Raw genomic sequence first — 21220 nt, forward strand, 5'->3', positions numbered from 1 at the left:
AGATGGACAATGTGACCACCCAGAGGTTACTTGGATGGTCACCCAGAGGTCACTTTAATGACCACCCAGGGGTCACTTGGATGGTCACCCAGAGGTCACTTTAATGATCACCCAGGGGTCACTTGGATGACCACCCAGGGGTCACTTGAATGGTCACCCAGGGGTCACTTGGATGACCACCCAGGGGTCACTTGGATGACCACCCAGAGGTCACTTGGATGACCACCCAGAGGTCACTTGGATGATCACCCAGAGGTCACTTGGATGACCACGCAGGGGTCACTTGGATGACCACCCAGGGGTCACTTGGATGACCACCCAGGGGTCACTTGGATGGTCACCCAGGGGTCACTTTAATGACCACCCAGGGGTCACTTGGATGATCACCCACAGGTTACTAATGACCACCCAGGGGTCACTTGGATGGTCACCCAGAGGTCACTTGGATGACCACCCAGGGGTCACTTGGATGGTCACCCAGAGGTCACTTGGAGTCCCACAGAGCCACCCTGGGGTTTCACCACTCTGACTCCCCTCTGTCCCCATTTGTCCCCAGATGTCCCTTTGCTGTCCCTGCTGTCCCCACATCTGGTGTTCCACCCTGACGTGGTGGAGATGGACAATGTGACCACCCAGGGGTCACTAATGACCACCCAGGGGGTCACTTGAATGGTCACCCAGAGGTCACTTGGATAATCACCCAAGGGTCACTTGGATGGTCACCCAGAGGTCACTAATGACCACCCAGGGGTCACTTGGATGACCACCCAGGGGTCACTAATGACCACCCAGGGGTCACTTGGATGGTCACCCAGAGGTCACTTGGAGTCCCACAGAGCCACCCTGGGGTTCCACCATGCTGCCACCCCTGCTGTCCCTTTGCTGTCCCCAGCTGGTGGCCCGCCCGGACGTGGTGGAGATGGACAGTGTGACCACCCAGAGGTCACTTGGATGGTCACCCAGAGGTCACTTGGATGACCACCCAGAGGTCATTTGGATGACCACCCAGAGGTCACTTTAATGACCACCCAGGGGTCACTTGGATGACCACCCAGAGGTCATTTGGATGACCACCCAGAGGTCACTTGGATGACCACCCAGGGGTCACTTGGATGACCACCCAGAGGTCACTAATGACCACCCAGGGGTCACTAATGACCACCCAGGGGTCACTTGGATGGTCACCCAGAGGTCATTTGGATGACCACCCAGAGGTCACTAATGACCACCCAGAGGTCACTTGGATGACCACCCAGAGGTCACTTGGATGGTCACCCAGGGGTCACTTGGATGATCACCCAGGGGTCATTTGGATGGTCACCCAGAGGTCACTTGGATGGTCACCCAGGGGTCACTTGGATGGTCACCCAGAGGTCACTTTAATGATCACCCAGGGGTCACTTGGATGGTCACCCAGGGGTCACTTGGATGACCACCCAGGGGTCACTTTAATGATCACCCAGAGGTCACTTGGATGGTCACCCAGGGATCACTTGGATGACCACCCAGAGGTCACTTGGATGGTCACCCAGGGGTCACTTGGATGATCACCCAGGGGTCACTTGGATGACCACCCAGGGGTCACTTGGATGGTCACCCAGAGGTCATTTGGATGACCACCCAGAGGTCACTTGGATGGTCACCCAAGGGGTCACTTGGATGGTCACCCAGAGGTCACTTGGATGGTCACCCAGAGGTCACTTGGATGACCACCCAGGGGTCACTTGGATGGTCACCCAGAGGTCACTAATGACCACCCAGAGGTCACTTGGATGGTCACCCAGAGGTCACTAATGACCACCCAGAGGTCACTTGGATGACCACCCAGGGGTCACTTGGATGGTCACCCAGAGGTCACTAATGACCACCCAGAGGTCACTTGGATGACCACCCAGAGGTCACTAATGACCACCCAGGGGTCACTTGGATGGTCACCCAGAGGTCACTTGGATGACCACCCAGGGGTCACTTGGATGGTCACCCAGAGGTCACTAATGACCACCCAGAGGTCACTTGGATGGTCACCCAGAGGTCACTAATGACCACCCAGAGGTCACTTGGATGACCACCCAGGGGTCACTTGGATGACCACCAGGGGTCACTTGGATGGTCACCCAGGGGTCACTTGGATGGTCACCCAGGGGTCACTTGGATGACCACCCAGAGGTCATTTGGATGACCACCAGGGGTCACTTGGATGGTCACCCAGAGGTCACTAATGACCACCCAGAGGTCACTTGGATGGTCACCCAGAGGTCACTAATGACCACCCAGAGGTCACTTGGATGACCACCCAGGGGTCACTTGGATGACCACCCAGAGGTCATTTGGATGGTCACCCAGGGGTCACTTGGATGACCACCCAGAGGTCACTTGGATGACCACCCAGGGGTCACTTGGAGGGTCACCCAGAGGTCACTTGGATGACCACCCAGGGGTCACTTGGAGGGTCACCCAGAGGTCACTTGGATGACCACCCAGAGGTCACTTGGATGGTCACCCAGAGGTCACTTGGAGTCCCACAGAGCCACCCCGGGGTTCCACCGCTCTGCCACCCCTGAGGTCCCTTTGCTGTCCCTGCTGTCCCCACATTTGGTGTCCCACCCTGACGTGGTGGAGGTGGACAGTGTGACCACCCAGGGGTCACTTGGATGGCCACCCAGAGGTCACTTGGATGACCACCCAGGGGTCACTTTAATGACCACCCAGAGGTCACTTGGAGTCCCACAGAGCCACCCCGGGGTTCCACCGCTCTGCCACCCCTGCTGTCCCTCTGCTGTCCCCAGCTGGTGTCCCACCCTGACATGGTGGAGATGGACAGTGTGACCACCCAGAGGTCACTTGGACGGTCACCCAGAGGTCACTTGGAGTCCCACAGAGCCACCCCGGGGTTCCACTGCTCTGACACCCCTCTGTCCCCATTTGTCCCCTGATGTCCCTTTGCTGTCCCCACATCTGGTGTCCCACCCTGACATGGTGGAGATGGACAGTGTGACCACCCAGAGGTCACTTGGATGACCACCCAGGGGTCACTTTGATGACCACCCAGAGGTCACTTGGAGTCCCACAGAGCCACCCTGGGGTTCCACCACGCTGCCACCCCTGCTGTCCCTCTGCTGTCCCCAGCTGGTGGCCCGCCCGGACGTGGTGGAGATGCACGACGTGACGGCGCAGGACCCCAAGCTGCTGGTGCACCTGAAGGCCACGAGGAACTCGGTGCCGGTGCCGCGGCACTGGTGCTTCAAGAGGAAATACCTGCAGGGCAAGAGGGGCATCGAGAAGCCGCCCTTCGAGCTGCCCGAGTTCATCAAGCGCACCGGCATCCAGGAGATGCGCGAGGCCCTGCAGGAGAAGGTGGGGACACCTCGGGGACACCCTGGAGACACCTCCAGGAATGCCTGAGGGCAGCTCTGAGGGTGGGAGGGGGTTTGGGGAAAGGTCTTGAGGGTTTGGGAAGGTTGTGGCATCCAGGAGATGCGCGAGGCCCTGCAGGAGAAGGTGGGGACACCTTGGGGACATCTCGGGGACACCTTGGGGACATTAGGGACACCTCCAGGAATGCCTGAGGGGCAGCCAGGGGTATGGGAGAGGAGCAGGGAAGGGGTCTGGGGAGGTTCTTGGTGGTCACCAGCATCCAGGAGATGCGCGAGGCCCTGCAGGAGAAGGTGGGGACACCTCGGGGACACCACGGGGACACCTTGGGGACATTGGGGACACCTCCAGGAATGCCTAAGGGGCAGCTGTGAGGGTGGGAGGGGGTTTGGGGAGGGGTATCAGAGGTCTGGGGAGGTTCTTGGTGGTCACCAGCATCCAGGAGATGCGCGAGGCCCTGCAGGAGAAGGTGGGGACACCTTGGGGACACCACAGGGACACCCTGGAGACACCTCCAGGAATGCCTGAGGGGCGGCTCTGAGGGTGGGAGGGGGTTTGGGGAAAGGTCTTGAGGGTTTGGGAAGGTTGTGGCATCCAGGAGATGCGCGAGGCCCTGCAGGAGAAGGTGGGGACACCTTGGGGACACCTCGGGGACATTGGGGACACCTCGGGGACACCCTGGAGACGCCTCCAGGAATGCCTGAGGGGCAGACAGGGGTATGGGAGAGGAGCAGGGAAGGGGTCTGGGGAGGTTCTTGGTGGTCACCAGCATCCAGGAGATGCGTGAGGCCCTGCAGGAGAAGGTGGGGACACCTCGGGGACACCTTGGGGACATTGGGGACACCTCCAGGAATGCCTGAGGGCAGCTGTGAGGGTGGGACGGGGTTTGGGGAGGGGTATCAGAGGTCTGAGGAGGTTCTTGGTGGTCACCAGCATCCAGGAGATGCGCGAGGCCCTGCAGGAGAAGGTGGGGACACCTCGGGGACACCTTGGGGACATTGGGGACACCTCGGGGACACCTTGGGGACACCCTGGAGACGCCTCCAGGAATGCCTGAGGGCAGCTGTGAGGGTGGGAGGGGGTTTGGGGAGGGGTATCAGAGGTCTGAGGAGGTTCTTGGTGGTCACCAGCATCCAGGAGATGCGCGAGGCCCTGCAGGAGAAGGTGGGGACACCTTGGGGACACTTTGGGGACACCCTGGAGACGCCTCCAGGAATGCCTGAGGGGCGGCTCTGAGGGTGGGAGGGGGTTTGGGGAAAGGTCTTGAGGGTTTGGGAAGGTTGTGGCATCTCCAGGAGATGCGCGAGGCCCTGCAGGAGAAGGTGGGGACACCTTGGGGACACCCTGGGGACACTTCAGGGACACCCTGGAGACACCTCCAGGAATGCCTGAGGGCAGCTCTGAGGGTGGGACGGGGTTTGGGGAGGGGTATCAGAGGTCTGGGGAGGTTCTTGGTGGTCACCAGCATCCAGGAGATGCACGAGGTCCTGCAGGAGAAGGTGGGGACACCTTGGGGACACCTCGGGGACACCTTGGGGACATTGGGGACATTGGGGACACCTCCAGGAATGCCTGAGGGGCAGCTGTGGGGCAGTCAGGGGTATGGGAGAGGAGCAGGGAAGGGGTCTGGGGAGGTTCTTGGTGGTCACCAGCATCCAGGAGATGCGTGAGGCCCTGCAGGAGAAGGTGGGGACACCACGGGGACACCTCGGGGACACCTCGGGGACACCCTGGAGATGCCTCCAGGAATGCCTGAGGGCAGCTGTGGGGCAGCCAGGGCGATGGGAGAGGAGCAGGGAAGGGGTCTGGGGAGGTTCTTGGTGGTCACCGGCATCCAGGAGATGCGCGAGGCCCTGCAGGAGAAGGTGGGGACACCTCGGGGACACTTTGGGGACACTTCAGGGACACCTCCAGGAATGCCTGAGGGCGGCTCTGAGGGTGGGACGGGGTTTGGGGAGGGGTATCAGAGGTCTGGGGAGGTTCTTGGTGGTCACCAGCATCCAGGACATGCGCAAGGCCCTGCAGGAGAAGGTGGGGACACCTTGGGGACACCTCGGGGACACCTCGGGGACACCACGGGGACACCTTGGGGACATTGGGGACACCTCCAGGAATGCCTGAGGGGCAGCTGTGGGGCAACCAGGGGTATGGGAGAGGAGCAGGGAAGGGGTCTGGGGAGGTTCTTGGTGGTCACCAGCATCCAGGAGATGCGTGAGGCCCTGCAGGAGAAGGTGGGGACACCTTGGGGACATTGGGGACAGCTTGGGGACATTGGGGACACCTCCAGGAATGCCTGAGGGGCGGCTCTGAGGGTGGGAGGGGGTTTGGGGAGGGGTATCAGAGGTCTGAGGAGGTTCTTGGTGGTCACCAGCATCCAGGAGATGCGCGAGGCCCTGCAGGAGAAGGTGGGGACTCCTTGGGGACACCTTGGGGGCATTGGGGACACTTCAGGGACACCCTGGAGACACCTCCAGGAATGCCTGAGGGGCAGCCAGGGGTATGGGAGAGGAGCAGGGAAGGGGTCTGGGGAGGTTCTTGGTGGTCACCAGCATCCAGGAGATGCGTGAGGCCCTGCAGGAGAAGGTGGGGACACCTTGGGGACACCTTGGGGACACCTCGGGGACACCTTGGGGACATTGGGGACACCTCCAGGAATGCCTGAGGGCAGCTGTGGGGCAGCCAGGGGGATGGGAAAGGAGCAGGGAAGGGGTCTGGGGAGGGGTATCAGAGATCTGAGGAGGTTCTTGGTGGTCACCAGCATCCAGGAGATGCGCGAGGCCCTGCAGGAGAAGGTGGGGACACCTTGGGGACACCTTGGGGACACCTCGGGGACACCCTGGAGACACCTCCAGGAATGCCTGAGGGGCAGCTGTGGGGCAGCCAGGGGATGGGAGAGGAGCAGGGAAGGGGTCTGGGGAGGTTCTTGGTGGTCACCAGCATCCAGGAGATGTGCGGGGCCCTGCAGGAGAATGTGGGGACACCTCGGGGACACCTCGGGGACACTTTGGGGACACCTCGGGGACACCTCCAGGAATGCCTGAGGGGCGGCTGTGGGCCAGTCAGGGGATGGGAGAATTTTGGAGGTTTGGGGATATCCTGGTTGGATTTTTGGGACATCCTGGTTGGATTTTGTGATTTTGGGGACATCCTGGTTAGTTTTTTGGGACAACCTGGTTGGATTTTGTGACTTTGGGGACATCCTGGTTGGATTTTGTGACTCTGGGGACGTCCTGGTTGGAGTTTTGGAGGCCTGGGGACATCCTGGTTAGTTTTTTGGGACATCCTGGTTGGAGTTTTGGAGGTTTGGGGACATCCTGGTTGGATTTTTGGGACATCCTGGTTGGATCTGGGGACATCCTGGTTGGATTTTGGAGGTTTGGGGACATCCTGGTTGGATCTGGGGACATCCTGGTTGGATTTTGGGACATCCTGGTTGGATTTTGTGACTTTGAGGACATCCTGGTTGGATTTTGGGACATCCTGGTTGGAGTTTTGGAGGTTTGGGGACATCCTGGTTAGTTTTTTGGGACATCCTGGTTGGATTTTGGGACATCCTGGTTGGATTTTGTGACTTTGAGGACATCCTGGTTGGAGTTTTGGAGGTTTGGGGACATCCTGGTTGGATCTGGGGACATCCTGGTTGGATTTTTGGGACATCCTGGTTGGATTTTGTGACCTTGTGGCCATCACGGTCACACCTGCGTGTCCTGGTGGCTGCCGGAGCTGCCCCTGGGGGCCACCCCCGTGTCCCCACAGCCCCGGGACGTGTCCCCACTGTCCCCTGCCGTGTCCCCAGGAGGAGCAGAAGACCATGAAGTCCAAGATGAGGGAGAAGGTGCGGCCCAAGATGGGCAAGATCGACATCGACTACCAGAAGCTGCACGACGCCTTCTTCAAGTGGCAGACCAAGCCCAAGCTGACCATCCACGGGGACCTCTACTACGAGGTGGGGACACCTGGGGGACATCTGGGCCTTCAGGGCTGTCCTGGGGGACATTTGGGGACATCTTGGTTGGACGTTTTGGGGTTTGGAGATGTCCTGGTTGAAAATTTGGGGACATCCTGGTTGGATTTTGGAGGTTTGGGAACATCCTGGTTGGATTTTGTGACTTTGGGGACATCTTGGTTGGACGTTTTGGGGTTTGGAGATGTCCTGGTTGAAAATTTGGGGACATCCTGGTTGGAGTTTTGGAGGTTTGGGGACATCCTGGTTGGATTTTTGGGACATCCTGGTTGGGTTTTGTGACTCTGGGGACATCCTGGTTGGATTTTGGGACATCCTCGTTGGATTTTGGAGGTTTGGGGACATCCTGGTTGGATTTTTGGGACATCCTGGTTGGGTTTTGTGACTTTGAGGACATCCTGGTTGGATTTTAGAGGTTTGGGGACATCCTGGTTGGATTTTGGGGGTTTGGGAACGTTTTGGGTTGATATTTGGGGGTTTGGGGACATTGTGGTTGGATTTTAGGGGGTTTGTGGATATCCTGGTTGAACATTTTGGGGTTTGGGGACATTTGGGGATTTGAGGACATCCTGGGGGTGGCACTGGTGGCTTTTGGGACATCCTTGAGGGACTTTTGGGGCTTTGGTGACAGCCTGGCTGGATTTTTGGGGCTGTCACTGCCCCCGTGACCCCGCTGTCCCCTGGGTGACCCCATTGTCCCCTTGGTGTCCCCTTGGTGTCCCCAGGGGAAGGAGTTTGAGACGCGGCTCAAGGAGAAGAAGCCGGGCGATCTCTCGGACGAGCTGCGGATCGCGCTGGGCATGCCCGTGGGGCCGGTAGGGCACCCCAAATACACCCCAAAACCACCCCAAATCCACCCCAAAACCATCCCAAATACACCCCAAAACCCCAAATCCCCGTGGGGCCGGTATGGGCACCCCAAATCCACCCCAAAACCACCCCAAAACCGTCCCAAATACACCCCAAAACCATCCCAAATCCACCCCAAAACCATCCCAAATACACCCCAAAACCATCCCAAACCCCAAATCCCCGTGGGGCCAGTATGGGCCCCCCAAAACCATCCCAAATCCACCCCAAAACCGTCCCAAATCCACCCCAAATCCACCCCAAAACCATCCCAAACCCCAAATCCCCGTGGGGCCGGTAGGGCACCCCAAATCCACCCCAAATCCACCCCAAAATCATCCCAAACCCCAAATCCCCGTGGGGCCGGTATGGGCACCCCAAATCCACCCCAAAACCATCCCAAATCCACCCCAAAACCATCCCAAATCCACCCCAAATCCACCCCAAAACTGTCCCAAATCCACCCCAAAACCGTCCCAAATCCACCCCAAAACCATCCCAAATCCACCCCAAATCCACCCCAAAACCGTCCCAAATCCACCCCAAATCCCTGGGCATGCCCGTGGGGCCGGTATGGGCACCCCAAATCCACCCCAAAACCGTCCCAAATCCACCCCAAAACCATCCCAAACCCCAAATCCCCGTGGGGCCGGTATGGGCACCCCAAATCCACCCCAAATCCACCCCAAAACTGTCCCAAATCCACCCAAAACCATCCCAAACCCCAAATCCCTGTGGGGCCGGTATTGGTACCCCAAATCCACCCCAAAACCGTCCCAAATACACCCCAAAATCATCCCAAATCCACCCCAAAACCATCCCAAATCCACCCCAAAACCATCCCAAACCCCTAATCCCCGTGGGGCCGGTATTGGTACCCCAAATCCACCCCAAAACCATCCCAAATCCACCCCAAAACCGTCCCAAATACACCCCAAAACCATCCCAAACCCCAAATCCCTGTGGGGCCGGTATGGGCACCCCAAATCCACCCCAAAACCATCCCAAATCCACCCCAAAACCATCCCAAATCCACTCAAAAAACATCCCAAACCCCAAATCCCCGTGGGGCCGGTATGGGCACCCCAAATCCACCCGATCCACCCCAAAACCATCCCAAATCCACCCCAAAACTGTCCCAAACCCCAAATCCCCGTGGGGCCGGTATGGGCACCCCAAAACCATCCTAAAGCCATCCTAAATCCACCCCAAAACCATCCCAAACCCCAAATCCCCGTGGGGCCGGTATGGGCACCCCAAATCCACCCCAAAACCATCCCAAACCCCTAATCCCTGTGGGGCCGGTATGGGCACCCCAAATCCACCCCAAAACCGTCCCAAATACACCACAAAACCATCCCAAATCCACCCCAAAACCGTCCCAAATCCACCCCAAAACCGTCCCAAATCCACCCCAAAACCATCCCAAATCCACCCCAAATCCACCCCAAAACCATCCCAAACCCCAAATCCCCGTGGGGCCAGTGTGGGCACCCCAAATCCACCCCAAATACACCCCAAATCCACCCCAAATCCACCCCAAAACCGTCCCAAATCCACCCCAAAACCATCCCAAACCCCAAATCCCCGTGGGGCCGGTGTGGGCACCCCAAATCCACCCCAAAACCATCCCAAATCCACCCCAAAACTGTCCCAAATCCACCCCAAAACCATCCCAAATCCACCCCAAATCCACCCCAAATCCACCCCAAAACCATCCCAAACCCCAAATCCCCGTGGGGCCGGTATGGGCACCCCAAATCCACCCCAAAACCATCCCAAATCCACCCCAAAACCATCCCAAACCCCAAATCCCCATGGGGCCGGTATGGGCACCCCAAATCCACCCCAAATCCACCCCAAAACCATCCCAAACCCCAAACCCCTGGGAATGCCCCAAATCCACCCGAAATCCTTGGGAATGCCCCAAATCCCACCCCAAACCCCTGGAATGCCCCAAATCCCGCCCCAAATCCCGCCCCAAACCCCTGGGAATGCCCCAAATCCTTGGGAATGCCCCAAATCCCACCCCAAACCCCTGCGAATGCCCCAAATCCACCCCAAATCCTTGGGAATGCCCCAAATCCCACCCCAAATCCCACCCCAAACCCCTGGAATGCCCCAAATCCACCCCAAATCCCGCCCCAAACCCCTGGGAATGCCCCAAATCCTTGGGAATGCCCCAAATCCCACCCCAAACCCCGGGGAATGCCCCAAATCCACCCCAAATCCTTGGGAATGCCCCAAATCCCGCCCCAAATCCTTGGGAATGCCCCAAATCCCACCCCAAACCCCTGGGAATGCCCCAAATCCTTGGGAATGCCCCAAATCCCACCCCAAATCCCACCCCAAACCCCTGGAATGCCCCAAATCCCACCCCAAATCCCGCCCCAAATCCCACCCCAAACCCCTGGGAATGCCCCAAATCCCACCCCAAACCCCTGGGATGCCCCAAATCCTTGGGAATGCCCCAAATCCCGCCCCAAATCCCACCCCAAACCCCTGGAATGCCCCAAATCCACCCCAAATCCTTGGGAATGCCCCAAATCCCACCCCAAACCCCTGGGATGCCCCAAATCCTTGGGAATGCCCCAAATCCCACCCCAAATCCCGCCCCAAATCCCGCCCCAAACCCCTGGCATTGGGCAGGGCTCTCTGTGCCCCCACCCCTTCCTTTTGGACCCCCCCAAATTCCTGCCGTGACTTTGGGGGAGGGGGGATTTCGTGGTGCTGGGGCAGATTTGGGGTTTTTTGGGGTGCCGGGGGTGGGATTTTTGGGGTGCTGACCCCCCCTGTGCCCCCCAGAACGCCCACAAGGTGCCCCCCCCGTGGCTGATCGCCATGCAGCGCTACGGACCCCCCCCCTCGTACCCCAACCTCAAAATCCCGGGGCTCAACTCCCCCATCCCCGAGGTGAGCGGATTTTGGGGGGTTTTGGGGGGATTTGGGGGGTTTTGGGGATTTTTGGGGGGGTTTTGGGGGTTTTTGGATGGTTTTTGGGGGGGTTTTTGGGGTTTTGGGTGGCAGGATTTAGGGGGATTTTGGTGCTGCAGGGTTGGAGGTATTTGGGTGGTTTTAGGGGGGTTTGGGGGTTTTTTGGGGGGGTTTTGGGGTTTTTTTGGGGGGTTTTGGGGTTTTTTGGGGGGGTTTTGGGGTTTTTTGGGGGGCTTTGGGGTTTTTTTGGGGGTTTTGGGGGTTTTTGGGTGGTTTTTGGGGGGTTTTTGGGGTTTTGGGTGGCAGGATTTAGGGGGATTTTGGTGCTGCAGGGTGGAGGTGTTTGGGTGGTTTTAGGGGGTTTGGGGGTTTTTTGGGGGGGCTTTGGGGTTTTTTTGGGGGGTTTTGGGGGTTTTTGGATGGTTTTTGGGGGGGTTTTAGGGGTTTTGGGTGGCAGGATTTAGGGGGATTTTGGTGCTGCAGGGTGGAGGTATTTGGGTGGTTTTGGGGTTTTTTGGGGTTTTTTGGGGGGGTTTTGGGGTTTTTTTGGGGGGGTTTTGGGGGTTTTTGGATTGTTTTTGGGGGGGTTTTTGGGGTCTCTGGTGGCAGGATTTAGGGGGATTTTGGTGCTGCAGGGTGGAGGTATTTGGGTGGTTTTGGGGTTTTTTGGGGTTTTTTTTTGGGGTTTGGGGGTTTTTTGGGGGGTTTTGGGGGATTTTGGGGGGGTTTGGGGTTTTTTGGATGGTTTTTGGGGGGGTTTTTGGGGTCTCTGGTGGCAGGATTTAGGGGGATTTTGGTGCTGCAGGGTGGAGGAATTTGGGGGGTTTTAGGGGGGTTTGGGGTTTTTTTTGGGTGGGTCAGGATGATTTTGGGGTGTCAGGGGGGTTTTAGGGATATCAGGATGATTTCAAGGGGGGCTCAGGGTGATTTTGGGGGTGACTCTGGGTGATTTTGGGGTGGATCAGGGTGATTTCCGGGGTGACTCAGGATGATTTTGGGGATGTCAGGATGATTTTGGGGGTGTCAGGATGATTTCGGGGTGGATCAGGGTGATTTCGGGGGTGACTCGGGGTGATTTTGGGGGTGGCTCGGGGTGATTTTGGGGTGGATCAGGATGATTTTGGTGGTGTCAGGATGATTTTGGGAATGTCAGGATGATTTTGGGGGTGGCTCAGGATGATTTTGGGGTGGATCAGGATGATTTTGGGGGTGACTCGGGGTGATTTTGGGGGTGACTCGGGGTGATTTTGGGGGTGGCTCGGGGTGATTATGGGGTGGATCAGGGTAATTTTGGGGTGGATCAGGGTGATTTCGGGGGTGACTCGGGGTGATTTTGGGGTGGATCAGGGTGATTTTGGGGGATGTCAGGATGATTTCAGGGTGGATCAGGGTGATTTTGGGGGTGACTTGGGGTGATTTTGGGGTGGCTCAGGGTGATTTTTGGGGGTGGATCAGGATGATTTTGGGGGTGTCTCGGGGTGATTTTTGGGGGATGTCAGGATGATTTTGGGGGTGTCAGGATGATTTTGGGGGGTGACTCAGGATGATTTTGGGGGTGACTCGGGGTGATTTTGGGGTGGATCAGGATGATTTTGGGGGTGGATCAGGATGATTTTAGGGGTGTCAGGATGATTTTGGGGATGTCAGGATGATTTTAGGGGTGTCAGGATGATTTTAGGGGTGTCAGGATGATTTTGGGGGTGACTCAGGATGATTTTGGGGGGATGTCAGGATGATTTTAGGGATGTCAGGGTGATTTTTGGGGTGACTCAGGATGATTTTAGGGGTGTCAGGATGATTTTGAGGATGTCAGGATGATTTTAGGGGTGTCAGGGTGATTTTGGGGATGCCAGGATGATTTTGGGGGTGACTCAGGATGATTTCGGGGGTGACTCGGGGTGATTTTTGGGGTGATTCAGGATGATTTTGGGGGTGACTCAGGATGATTTTGGGGGTGGATCAGGGTGATTTTAGGGGTGTCAGGGTGATTTGGGGGATGTCAGGATGATTTTGGGGGTGTCAGGGTGATTTTGGGGGTGGCTCGGGGTGATTTTGGGGATGTCAGGATGATTTCAGGGGTGATTCAGGATGATTTTGGGGGTGACTCGGGGTGATTTTGGGGATGTCAGGATGATTTTAGGGGTGTCAGGATTATTTTGGGGGTGTCAGGATGATTTTGGGGGTGGCTCAGGATGATTTTGGGGGTGTCAGGATGATTTAGGGGTGTCAGGGTGATTTTTGGGGTGGATCAGGATGATTTCAGGGGTGGCTCAGGGTGATTTTGGGGGTGACTCGGGGTGATTTTGGGGGTGGATCAGGGTGATTTCAGGGGTGACTCGGGGTGATTTTGAGGTGGATCAGGGTGATTTTGGGGGGTGTCAGGATGATTTTGGGGGATGTCAGGATGATTTTGGGGGTGTCAGGATGATTTTAGGGGTGTCAGGATGATTTTGGGGTTGGCTCGTGGTGATTTCGGGGGTGACTCAGGATGATTTTGGGGGTGACTCGGGGTGATTATGGGGTGGATCAGGGTAATTTTGGGGGGATGTCAGGGTAATTTTGGGGGGATGTCAGGATGATTTTGGGGGTGATTTCGGGGTGATTTTGGGGTGCTCCCCCTGCCCCAGGGCTGCTCCTTCGGGTACCACGCCGGGGGCTGGGGGAAGCCGCCCGTGGACGAGACGGGGAAGCCGCTCTACGGCGACGTCTTCGGCACCAACGCCGCCGAGTTCCAGGTCTGGGGACCCCCAAAAACCGCGGGGACCCCCCCCCGGGACCCCCAAACACCCCCCGGGACCCCCAAACACCCCCCGGGACCCCCAAACCCTGATGGACCCCCCCAATCCCTGATGGACACACCTGGGACCCGCCCAGGATCCCCAAACCCCTCCCCAGGACCCCCCAAAAACCTTCTGGAGCCCCCCCAAACCCTTCTGAGACCCCCAGAATCCCACTGGAGCCCCCCCAGATTTGGGGTCTCAAATCCCCTTTAAAAGCGTTAAAAAAAAAAAAATCTCCCAAAAATTTCCAAAAAAAACCCCAAATCCCCCCCAAAATCCCCCTGCCCGACCCCCCCAAGCACCCCGGGACCCCCCAAATCCCTGAGTGGCCCCCCCAGGTTTGGGGCTCCATAACCCCACACCCAAATCCCCTTTCCAAGGATTAAAAATCCCAAAAAATCCCAAAAAACCCCCCCAAATCCCCCCCAAAATCCCCCTGCCCGACCCCCCCAAGCCCCCCGGGACACCCCAAATCTCGGGGTGACCCCCCCCTGCCCCCCCCAGATTTGGGGTCTCACTAACCCCACACCCAAATCCCCTTTCCAAGGATTAAAAATCCCCCCAAAAAACCCAAAATTCACCAAAAAAACCCCCAAAATTCGCCAAAAAAAAACCCAAAATCCCCCTGCCCGACCCCCCCAAGCCCCCCGGGACCCCCCAAATTCCTGAGTGACCCCCCCAGGTTTGGGGCCTCCATAACCCCACCCCCAAATCCCCTTTCCAATGATCAAAAATCCCCAAAAAACCCCAAAATTCGCCAAAAAAACCCCAAAATTCGCCAAAAAACACCCCAAAATCCCCCTGCCCGACCCCCCCAAGCCCCCTGGGACCCCCCAAATCCCTGAGTGACCCCCCCAGTTTTGGGGTCTCCATAACCCCACACGCAAATCCCCTTTCCAAGGATTAAAAATCCCCAAAAAAAACTCAAATTCGCCAAAAAAAACCCCAAAATTCGCCAAAAAAAACCCCAAAATCCCCCTGCCCGACCCCCCCAAGCCCCCCGGGACCCCCCAAATCCTGGGGTGACCCCCCCAGATTTGGGGTCTCACTAACCCCACACCCAAATCCCCTTTCCAAGGATTAAAAATCCCCAAAAAAAAACAAAATTCGCCAAAAAAACCCCCAAAATTCACAAAAAAAACCCCCAAAATCCCCCTGCCCGACCCCCCCAAGCCCCCCGGGACCCCCCAAATCTCGGGGTGACCCCCCCGGCCCCCCCAGGTTTGGGGCCTCCATAACCCCACACCCAAATCCCCTTTCCAAGGATTAAAAATCCAAAAAAAACCCCAAAATTCGCCAAAAAAAACCCCAAAATTCACCAAAAAAACCCCCAAAATCCCCCTGCCCGACCCCCCCCAAGCCCCCCGGGACCCCCCAAATCTCGGGGTGACCCCCCCTGCCCCCCCCAGATTTGGGGTCTCACTAACCCCACCCCCAAATCCCCTTTCCAAGGATTAAAAATCCCAAAAAATCCCAAAAAAAACCCCCAATTTCCCCCCAAAATCCCCCTGCCCGACCCCCCCAAGCCCCCCGGGACCCCCCAAATCCCTGAGTGGCCCCCCCAGGTTTGGGTCTCCATAACCCCACCCCCAAATCCGCTTTCCAATGATTAAAAATCCCCAAAAAAACCCAAAATTCGCCAAAAAAAACCCCAAAATCCCCCCCAAAATCCCCCTGCCCGACCCCCCAAGCCCCCCGGGACCCCCCAAATCTCGGGGTGACCCCCCCAGGTTTGGGGCCTCCATAACCCCACACCCAAATCCCCTTTCCAATGATCAAAAATCCCAAAAAAACCCAAAATTCGCCAAAAAAAACCCCAAAATTCGCCAAAAAAAACCCCAAAATCCCCCTGCCCGACCCCCCCAAGCCCCCTGGGACCCCCAAAATCCCCGGGTGACCCCCCCTGCCCCCCCCAGATTTGGGGTCTCACTAACCCCACACCCAAATCCCCTTTCCAATGATCAAAAACCCCAAAAAAACCCCAAAATTCGCCAAAAAAACCCCAAATCCCCCCCAAAATCCCCTTGCCCGACCCCCCCAAGACCCCTGGGACCCCCCAAATCTCGGGGTGACCCCCCCTGCCCCCCCCAGATTTGGGGTCTCACTAACCCCACACCCAAATCCCCTTTCCAATGATTAAAAATCCCCAAAAAAAACCCAAAATTCACCAAATAAAACCCCAATTCCCCCCCAAAATCCCCCTGCCCGACCCCCCCAAGCCCCCCGGGACCCCCCAAATCCCTGAGTGACCCCCCCAGGTTTGGGGCCTCCATAACCCCACCCCCAAATCCCCTTTCCAAGGATTAAAAATCCCCCAAAAAAACCCAAAATTCTCCAAATAAAACCCCAAATCCCCCCCAAAATCCCAAAAAAAACCCCAAATCCCCCCCAAAAAACCCTGCCCGACCCCCCCAAGCCCCCCGGGACCCCCCAAATCCCTGAGTGACCCCCCCTGCCCCCCCCAGGTTTGGGGCCTCCATAACCCCACACCCAAATCCCCTTTCCAAGGATTAAAAATCCCAAAAAAAACCCCAAAATTCACCAAAAAAAACCCCAAAATTCACCAAAAAAACCCCAAAATCCCCCTGCCCGACCCCCCCAAGCCCCCTGGGACCCCCCAAATTCTGGGGTGACCCCCCCAAAACCCCCCAGACCAAGGAGGAGGAGGAGGAGATCGACCGCACGCCCTGGGGGGAGCTGGAGCCTTCGGACGAGGAATCCTCGGAGGAGGAGGAGGAGGAGGAGAGCGACGAAGAAAAACCCGATGAGACCGGCTTCATCACCCCCGCCGACAGGTGAGCACCCCAAAAAACTCGGGGGCACCCCAAAAAACTCGGGGGTACCCAAAAAAAATCTCCCTATACCCCCCCTGAATTCCTCCACAAAGGAAAAATAAATTTTGGGTAAGGAATGGGGTTCACCCACCCCATGGACAGCTGGGGGGCACCCCAAAAAACTCGGGGGCACCCCAAAAACTCGGGGGCACCCCAAAAAACTCGGGGGTACCCCAAAAAAATCTCCCAGGTGTCCCCTAAACCCTGAACCCCCCCTAAATTACTCCACAAAGGAAAAATAAATTTTGGGGTAAGGACTGGGGTTCACCCACCCCATGGACAGCTGGGGGGCACCCCAAAAACCTCGGGGGTACCCCAAAAATCTCGGGGGTACCCCAAAAAACTCGGGGGCACCCCAAAAAACTCGGGGTTACCCCAGAAAAACCCTCCCAGGTGTCCCCATAACCCCCCCTGAATTCCTGCAGAAAGGAAAAATAAATTTTGGGGTAAGGAATGGGGTTCACCCACCCCATGGACAGCTGGGGGGCACCCCAAAAACTCACAGGGCACCCCAAAAAAATCGGGGGCACCCCAAAAAACTCGGGGGTACCCCAAAAACCTCGGGGGTACCCCAAAAAATCTCACAGGTGTCCCCTAAACTCCCCCTAAATTCCTCCACAAAGGAAAAATAAATTTTGGGTAAGGAATGGGGTTCACCCACCCCATGGACAGCTGGGGGCACCCCAAAAAACTGAGGGGCACCCCAAAAACCTCGGGGGCACCCCAAAAAACTCGGGGGTACCCCAAAAAACTCGGGGGTACCCCAAAAAAAATCTCCCAGGTGTCCCCATAACCCCCCCTGAATTCCTCCACAAAGGAAAAATAAATTTTGGGGTAAGGAATGGGGTTCACCCACCCCATGGACAGCTGGGGGGCACCCCAAAAAACTGAGGGGCACCCCAAAAAACAGGGCACCCCAAAAAATCTAGCTGCACCCCAAAAAGACTCTCAAATATCCCCTAAACTCACCCAAATTCCCCCATAAAGCAACGATAAATTTGGGGTGAGGAGTGGGGTTCACCCACCCCATGGACAGGTTGGGGCACCCCAAAAATTCTTGGGGACCCCCCCAGCACTCAGGGGAACCCCAAAAACTTCTTGGGACCCCCTCAGCACTCAGGGGAACCCCAAAAACTTCTTGGGACCCCCAAATCCCCCCATAAAGGGGGAAAATCCTGTGGGGTTTTTTTGGGGTGGGGAACGGGGTTGGTTCATCCCTCTCTGAGAGAAATGGCAGGGGGGGCTCCCCAAAATTTTGGGGTGCCCCCTGACCCCCCAATTCTCCCCCCCAGTGGGTTGATCACCCCGGGGGGCTTCTCCTCGGTGCCGGCGGGGATGGAGACCCCCGAGCTGATCGAGCTCCGCAAGAAGAAAATCGAGGAGGCCATGGACGGGTGAGGGGATTTGGGGGGATTTTGGGGGATTTTGGGGTTTTGGAGAGGTTTTTGGGAGGGTTTTGTGAGGATTTTGGGGGGGGTTTTGCTGATTTGGGGGGATTCTGGGGGGATTTGGGGTTTTGGAGAGATTTTTGGGAGGTTTTTTTGTGGATTTTGGGGGGTTTTTGCAGATTTGGGGGGATTCTGGGGGGATTTGGGGTTTTGGAGAGGTTTTTGGGAGGGTTTTGTGTGGATTTTGGGGGGTTTTGGGGGGGGTTTTGCAGATTTGGGGGATTTTGGGGGGCTTTGGGGTTTTGGAGAGGTTTTTGGGAGGGTTTTTTGTGGATTTTGGGGGGGGGTTTGCTGATTTGGGGGGATTTTTGGGGGTTTGAGGATCTCAGGGGTGTTGGGGGACTGGGGGAGTTTGGGGTTGAGAGGAATTTTGGAGGGTCAAGGAGTTTTTGGGGGATTTTTGGGGAGATTTTTGGGGGATTTTGGGGGGGATTTGGGGTTTTGGAGAGGTTTTGGGGAGGGTTTTTTGTGGATTTTGGGGGGGTTTTGCTGATTTTGGGGGATTTTTGGGGGTTTGAGGATCTCAGGGGTGTTGGGGGACTGGGGGAGTTTGGGGGGATTTGGGAGATTTTGGAAGGTCAAGGAGTTTTTGGGGGTTTTGGGGGGAATTTTTGGGGGGTTTTGGGGGGATTTTTGGGGGGATTTGGGGGGATTTCGGGGGATTTCGGGGGGATTTGGGGTTTTGGAGAGGTTTTTGGGAGGGTTTTTTGTGGATTTTGGGGGGGTTTTGGGGGGGTTTTGCAGATTTTGGGGGGATTTTTGGGGGTTTGAGGATCTCGGGGGTGTTGGTGGACTGGGGGAGTTTGGGGTTGAGAGGAATTTTGGAGGGTCAAGGAGTTTTTGGGGATTTTGGGGGGATTTTTGGGGGATTTTGGGGGGTTTTGGAGTTTTGGAAAGGTTTTGGGGAGGTTTTTTTGTGGGTTTTGGGGGGGTTTTGCAGATTTGGGGGGATTTTTGGGGGTTTGAGGATCTCAGGGGTGTTGGGGGACTGGGGGAGTTTGGGGTTGAGAGGAATTTTGGAGGGTCAAGGAGTTTTTGGGGGTTTTGGGGGGATTTTTGGGGATTTCGGGGGATTTTGGGGTTTTGGAGAGGTTTTGGGGAGGTTTTTTGTGGATTTTGGGGGGTTTTGCAGATTTGGGGGGATTTTTGGGGGTTTGAGGATCTCAGGGGTGTTGGGGGACTGGGGGAGTTTGGGGTTGAGAGAGGAATTTTGGAGGGTCAAGGGGTTTTTGGGGGTTTTGGGGGGATTTTTGGGGGATTTCGGGGGGCTTTGGGGTTTTGGAAAGGTTTTGGGGAGGTTTTTTTGTGGATTTTGGAGGGGTTTGGGGGGGTTTTGCAGATTTGGGGGGATTTTTGGGAGATTTTGGGGATCTCAGGGGTGTTGGGGGATTGGGGGAGTTTGGGGTTGAGAGAGGAGTTTTGGGGGGTTTTGGGGGGATTTTTGGGGGATTTAGGGGGATTTTTGGCGGATTTTTGGGGGGATTTGGAAGATTTTGGGGGGCTCAGGGGTGTTGGGGGAGTTTGGGGTTCAGGGGTAAATTTTGGGAGGCGCTTGGGGTTTTAGGGAGGATTTTGGGGGGGTTTGGGAGGCTCGAAGGAGTTTTGGGGGAATCAAGTGGAATTTTGGGTTTGGGAGGGTCAGGGTTTAGGGAGAATTTTGGGGTGCTTGGGGGGGGTTTTGGGGTGATCAGGAGCCCCCCCACCCATCCTGACCCCCCCAAAAAGGAGCGAGACCCCCCAATTGTTCACGGTGGTCCCCGAGAAACGCACGGCGACCGTGGGCACGGCCATGATGGGCTCCACCCACATCTACGACATGTCTGCGGTGAGACCCCCCCCAAAAACCCTCTGAGACCCCCAAAAACCACCCCAAATCCCCCCCACCCACATCCAGGGCATGTCTGCGGTGAGACCCCCCCCAAAAACCCCCTGAGACCCCCCCCAAAAACCCCCCTGAGACCCCCAAAACCGCCCCAAATACCTCCCACCCACATCTATGACATGTCTGCGGTGAGACCCCCCCCAAAAACCCCCTGAGACCCCAAAAACCGCCCCAAATCCCCCCCACCCACATCTAGGACATGTCTGCGGTGAGACCCCCCCCAAAAACCCCCTGAGACCCCCCCAAAAACCCCCTGGGACCCCCAAAACCACCCCAAATCCCCCCCACCCACATCTAGGACATGTCTGCGGTGAGACCCCCCCCAAAAAACCCCCTGAGACCCCCCCCAAAAACCCCCTGAGACCCCAAATACCTCCCACCCACATCTACGACATATCTGCGGTGAGACCCCCCCCCAAAAAACCCCTGAGACCCCCAAAAACCACCCCAAATACCCCCCACCCACATCTACGACATGTCTGCGGTGAGACCCCCCCCAAAAACCCCCTGGGACCCCAAAAACCACCCCGAATCCCCCCCACCCACATCTACGACATGTCTGCGGTGAGACCCCCCCCCAAAAAACCCCCTGAGACCCCAAAAACCACCCCAAATATCTCCCACCCACATCTAGGACATGTCTGCGGTGAGACCCCCCCCAAAAACCCCCTGAGACCCCCCCCAAAACCCCCATGAGACCCCAAAAACCGCCCCAAATCCCCCCCACCCACATCTACGACATGTCTGCGGTGAGACCCCCCCCAAAAACCCCCTGAGACCCCAAAAACCACCCCAAATCCCCCCCACCCACATCTACGACATGTCTGCGGTGAGACCCCCCCCAAAAACCCCTTGAGACCCCAAAAACCACCCCAAAAACCTCCCACCCAGATTTACAACATGTCTGCAGTGAGACCCCCCCCCAAAAAACACCCTGAGACCCCCCCCAAATCCCCCTGGGACCCCAAAAACCACCCCAAATCCCTCCCACCCACATCTACGACATGTCTGCGGTGAGACCCCCCCCAAAACCCCCTGGGACCCCCCCCAAAAACCCCCTGGGACCCCAAAAACCACCCCAAATCCCCCCCACCCACATCTACGACATGTCTGCGGTGAGACCCCCCCCAAAAACCCCCTGAGACCCCAAAAACCAC

At 57.1% G+C, this 21220-nt stretch overlaps 1 protein-coding gene across 3 annotated transcripts in view; it reads left to right on the forward strand.

The window, feature by feature from the left end:
* SF3B2 (splicing factor 3b subunit 2) overlaps window positions 1-21220 on the forward strand; it is a 38849-nt gene that overhangs the window by 14947 nt on the left and 2682 nt on the right. For all 3 annotated transcript variants that reach the window (XM_072920148.1, XM_072920146.1, XM_072920147.1), the window contains exons 13-20: window positions 3127-3354; window positions 7169-7318; window positions 8062-8151; window positions 10991-11098; window positions 13747-13854; window positions 16552-16694; window positions 18026-18127; window positions 19907-20006. In XM_072920148.1, the coding sequence (XP_072776249.1) occupies window positions 3127-3354; window positions 7169-7318; window positions 8062-8151; window positions 10991-11098; window positions 13747-13854; window positions 16552-16694; window positions 18026-18127; window positions 19907-20006 (1029 nt within the window). The remainder of the gene's footprint in view (window positions 1-3126; window positions 3355-7168; window positions 7319-8061; window positions 8152-10990; window positions 11099-13746; window positions 13855-16551; window positions 16695-18025; window positions 18128-19906; window positions 20007-21220) is intronic.

This window comes from Taeniopygia guttata, chromosome 31 (assembly GCF_048771995.1).
Source record: "Taeniopygia guttata chromosome 31, bTaeGut7.mat, whole genome shotgun sequence".
Lineage (NCBI taxonomy): Eukaryota > Metazoa > Chordata > Aves > Passeriformes > Estrildidae > Taeniopygia > Taeniopygia guttata.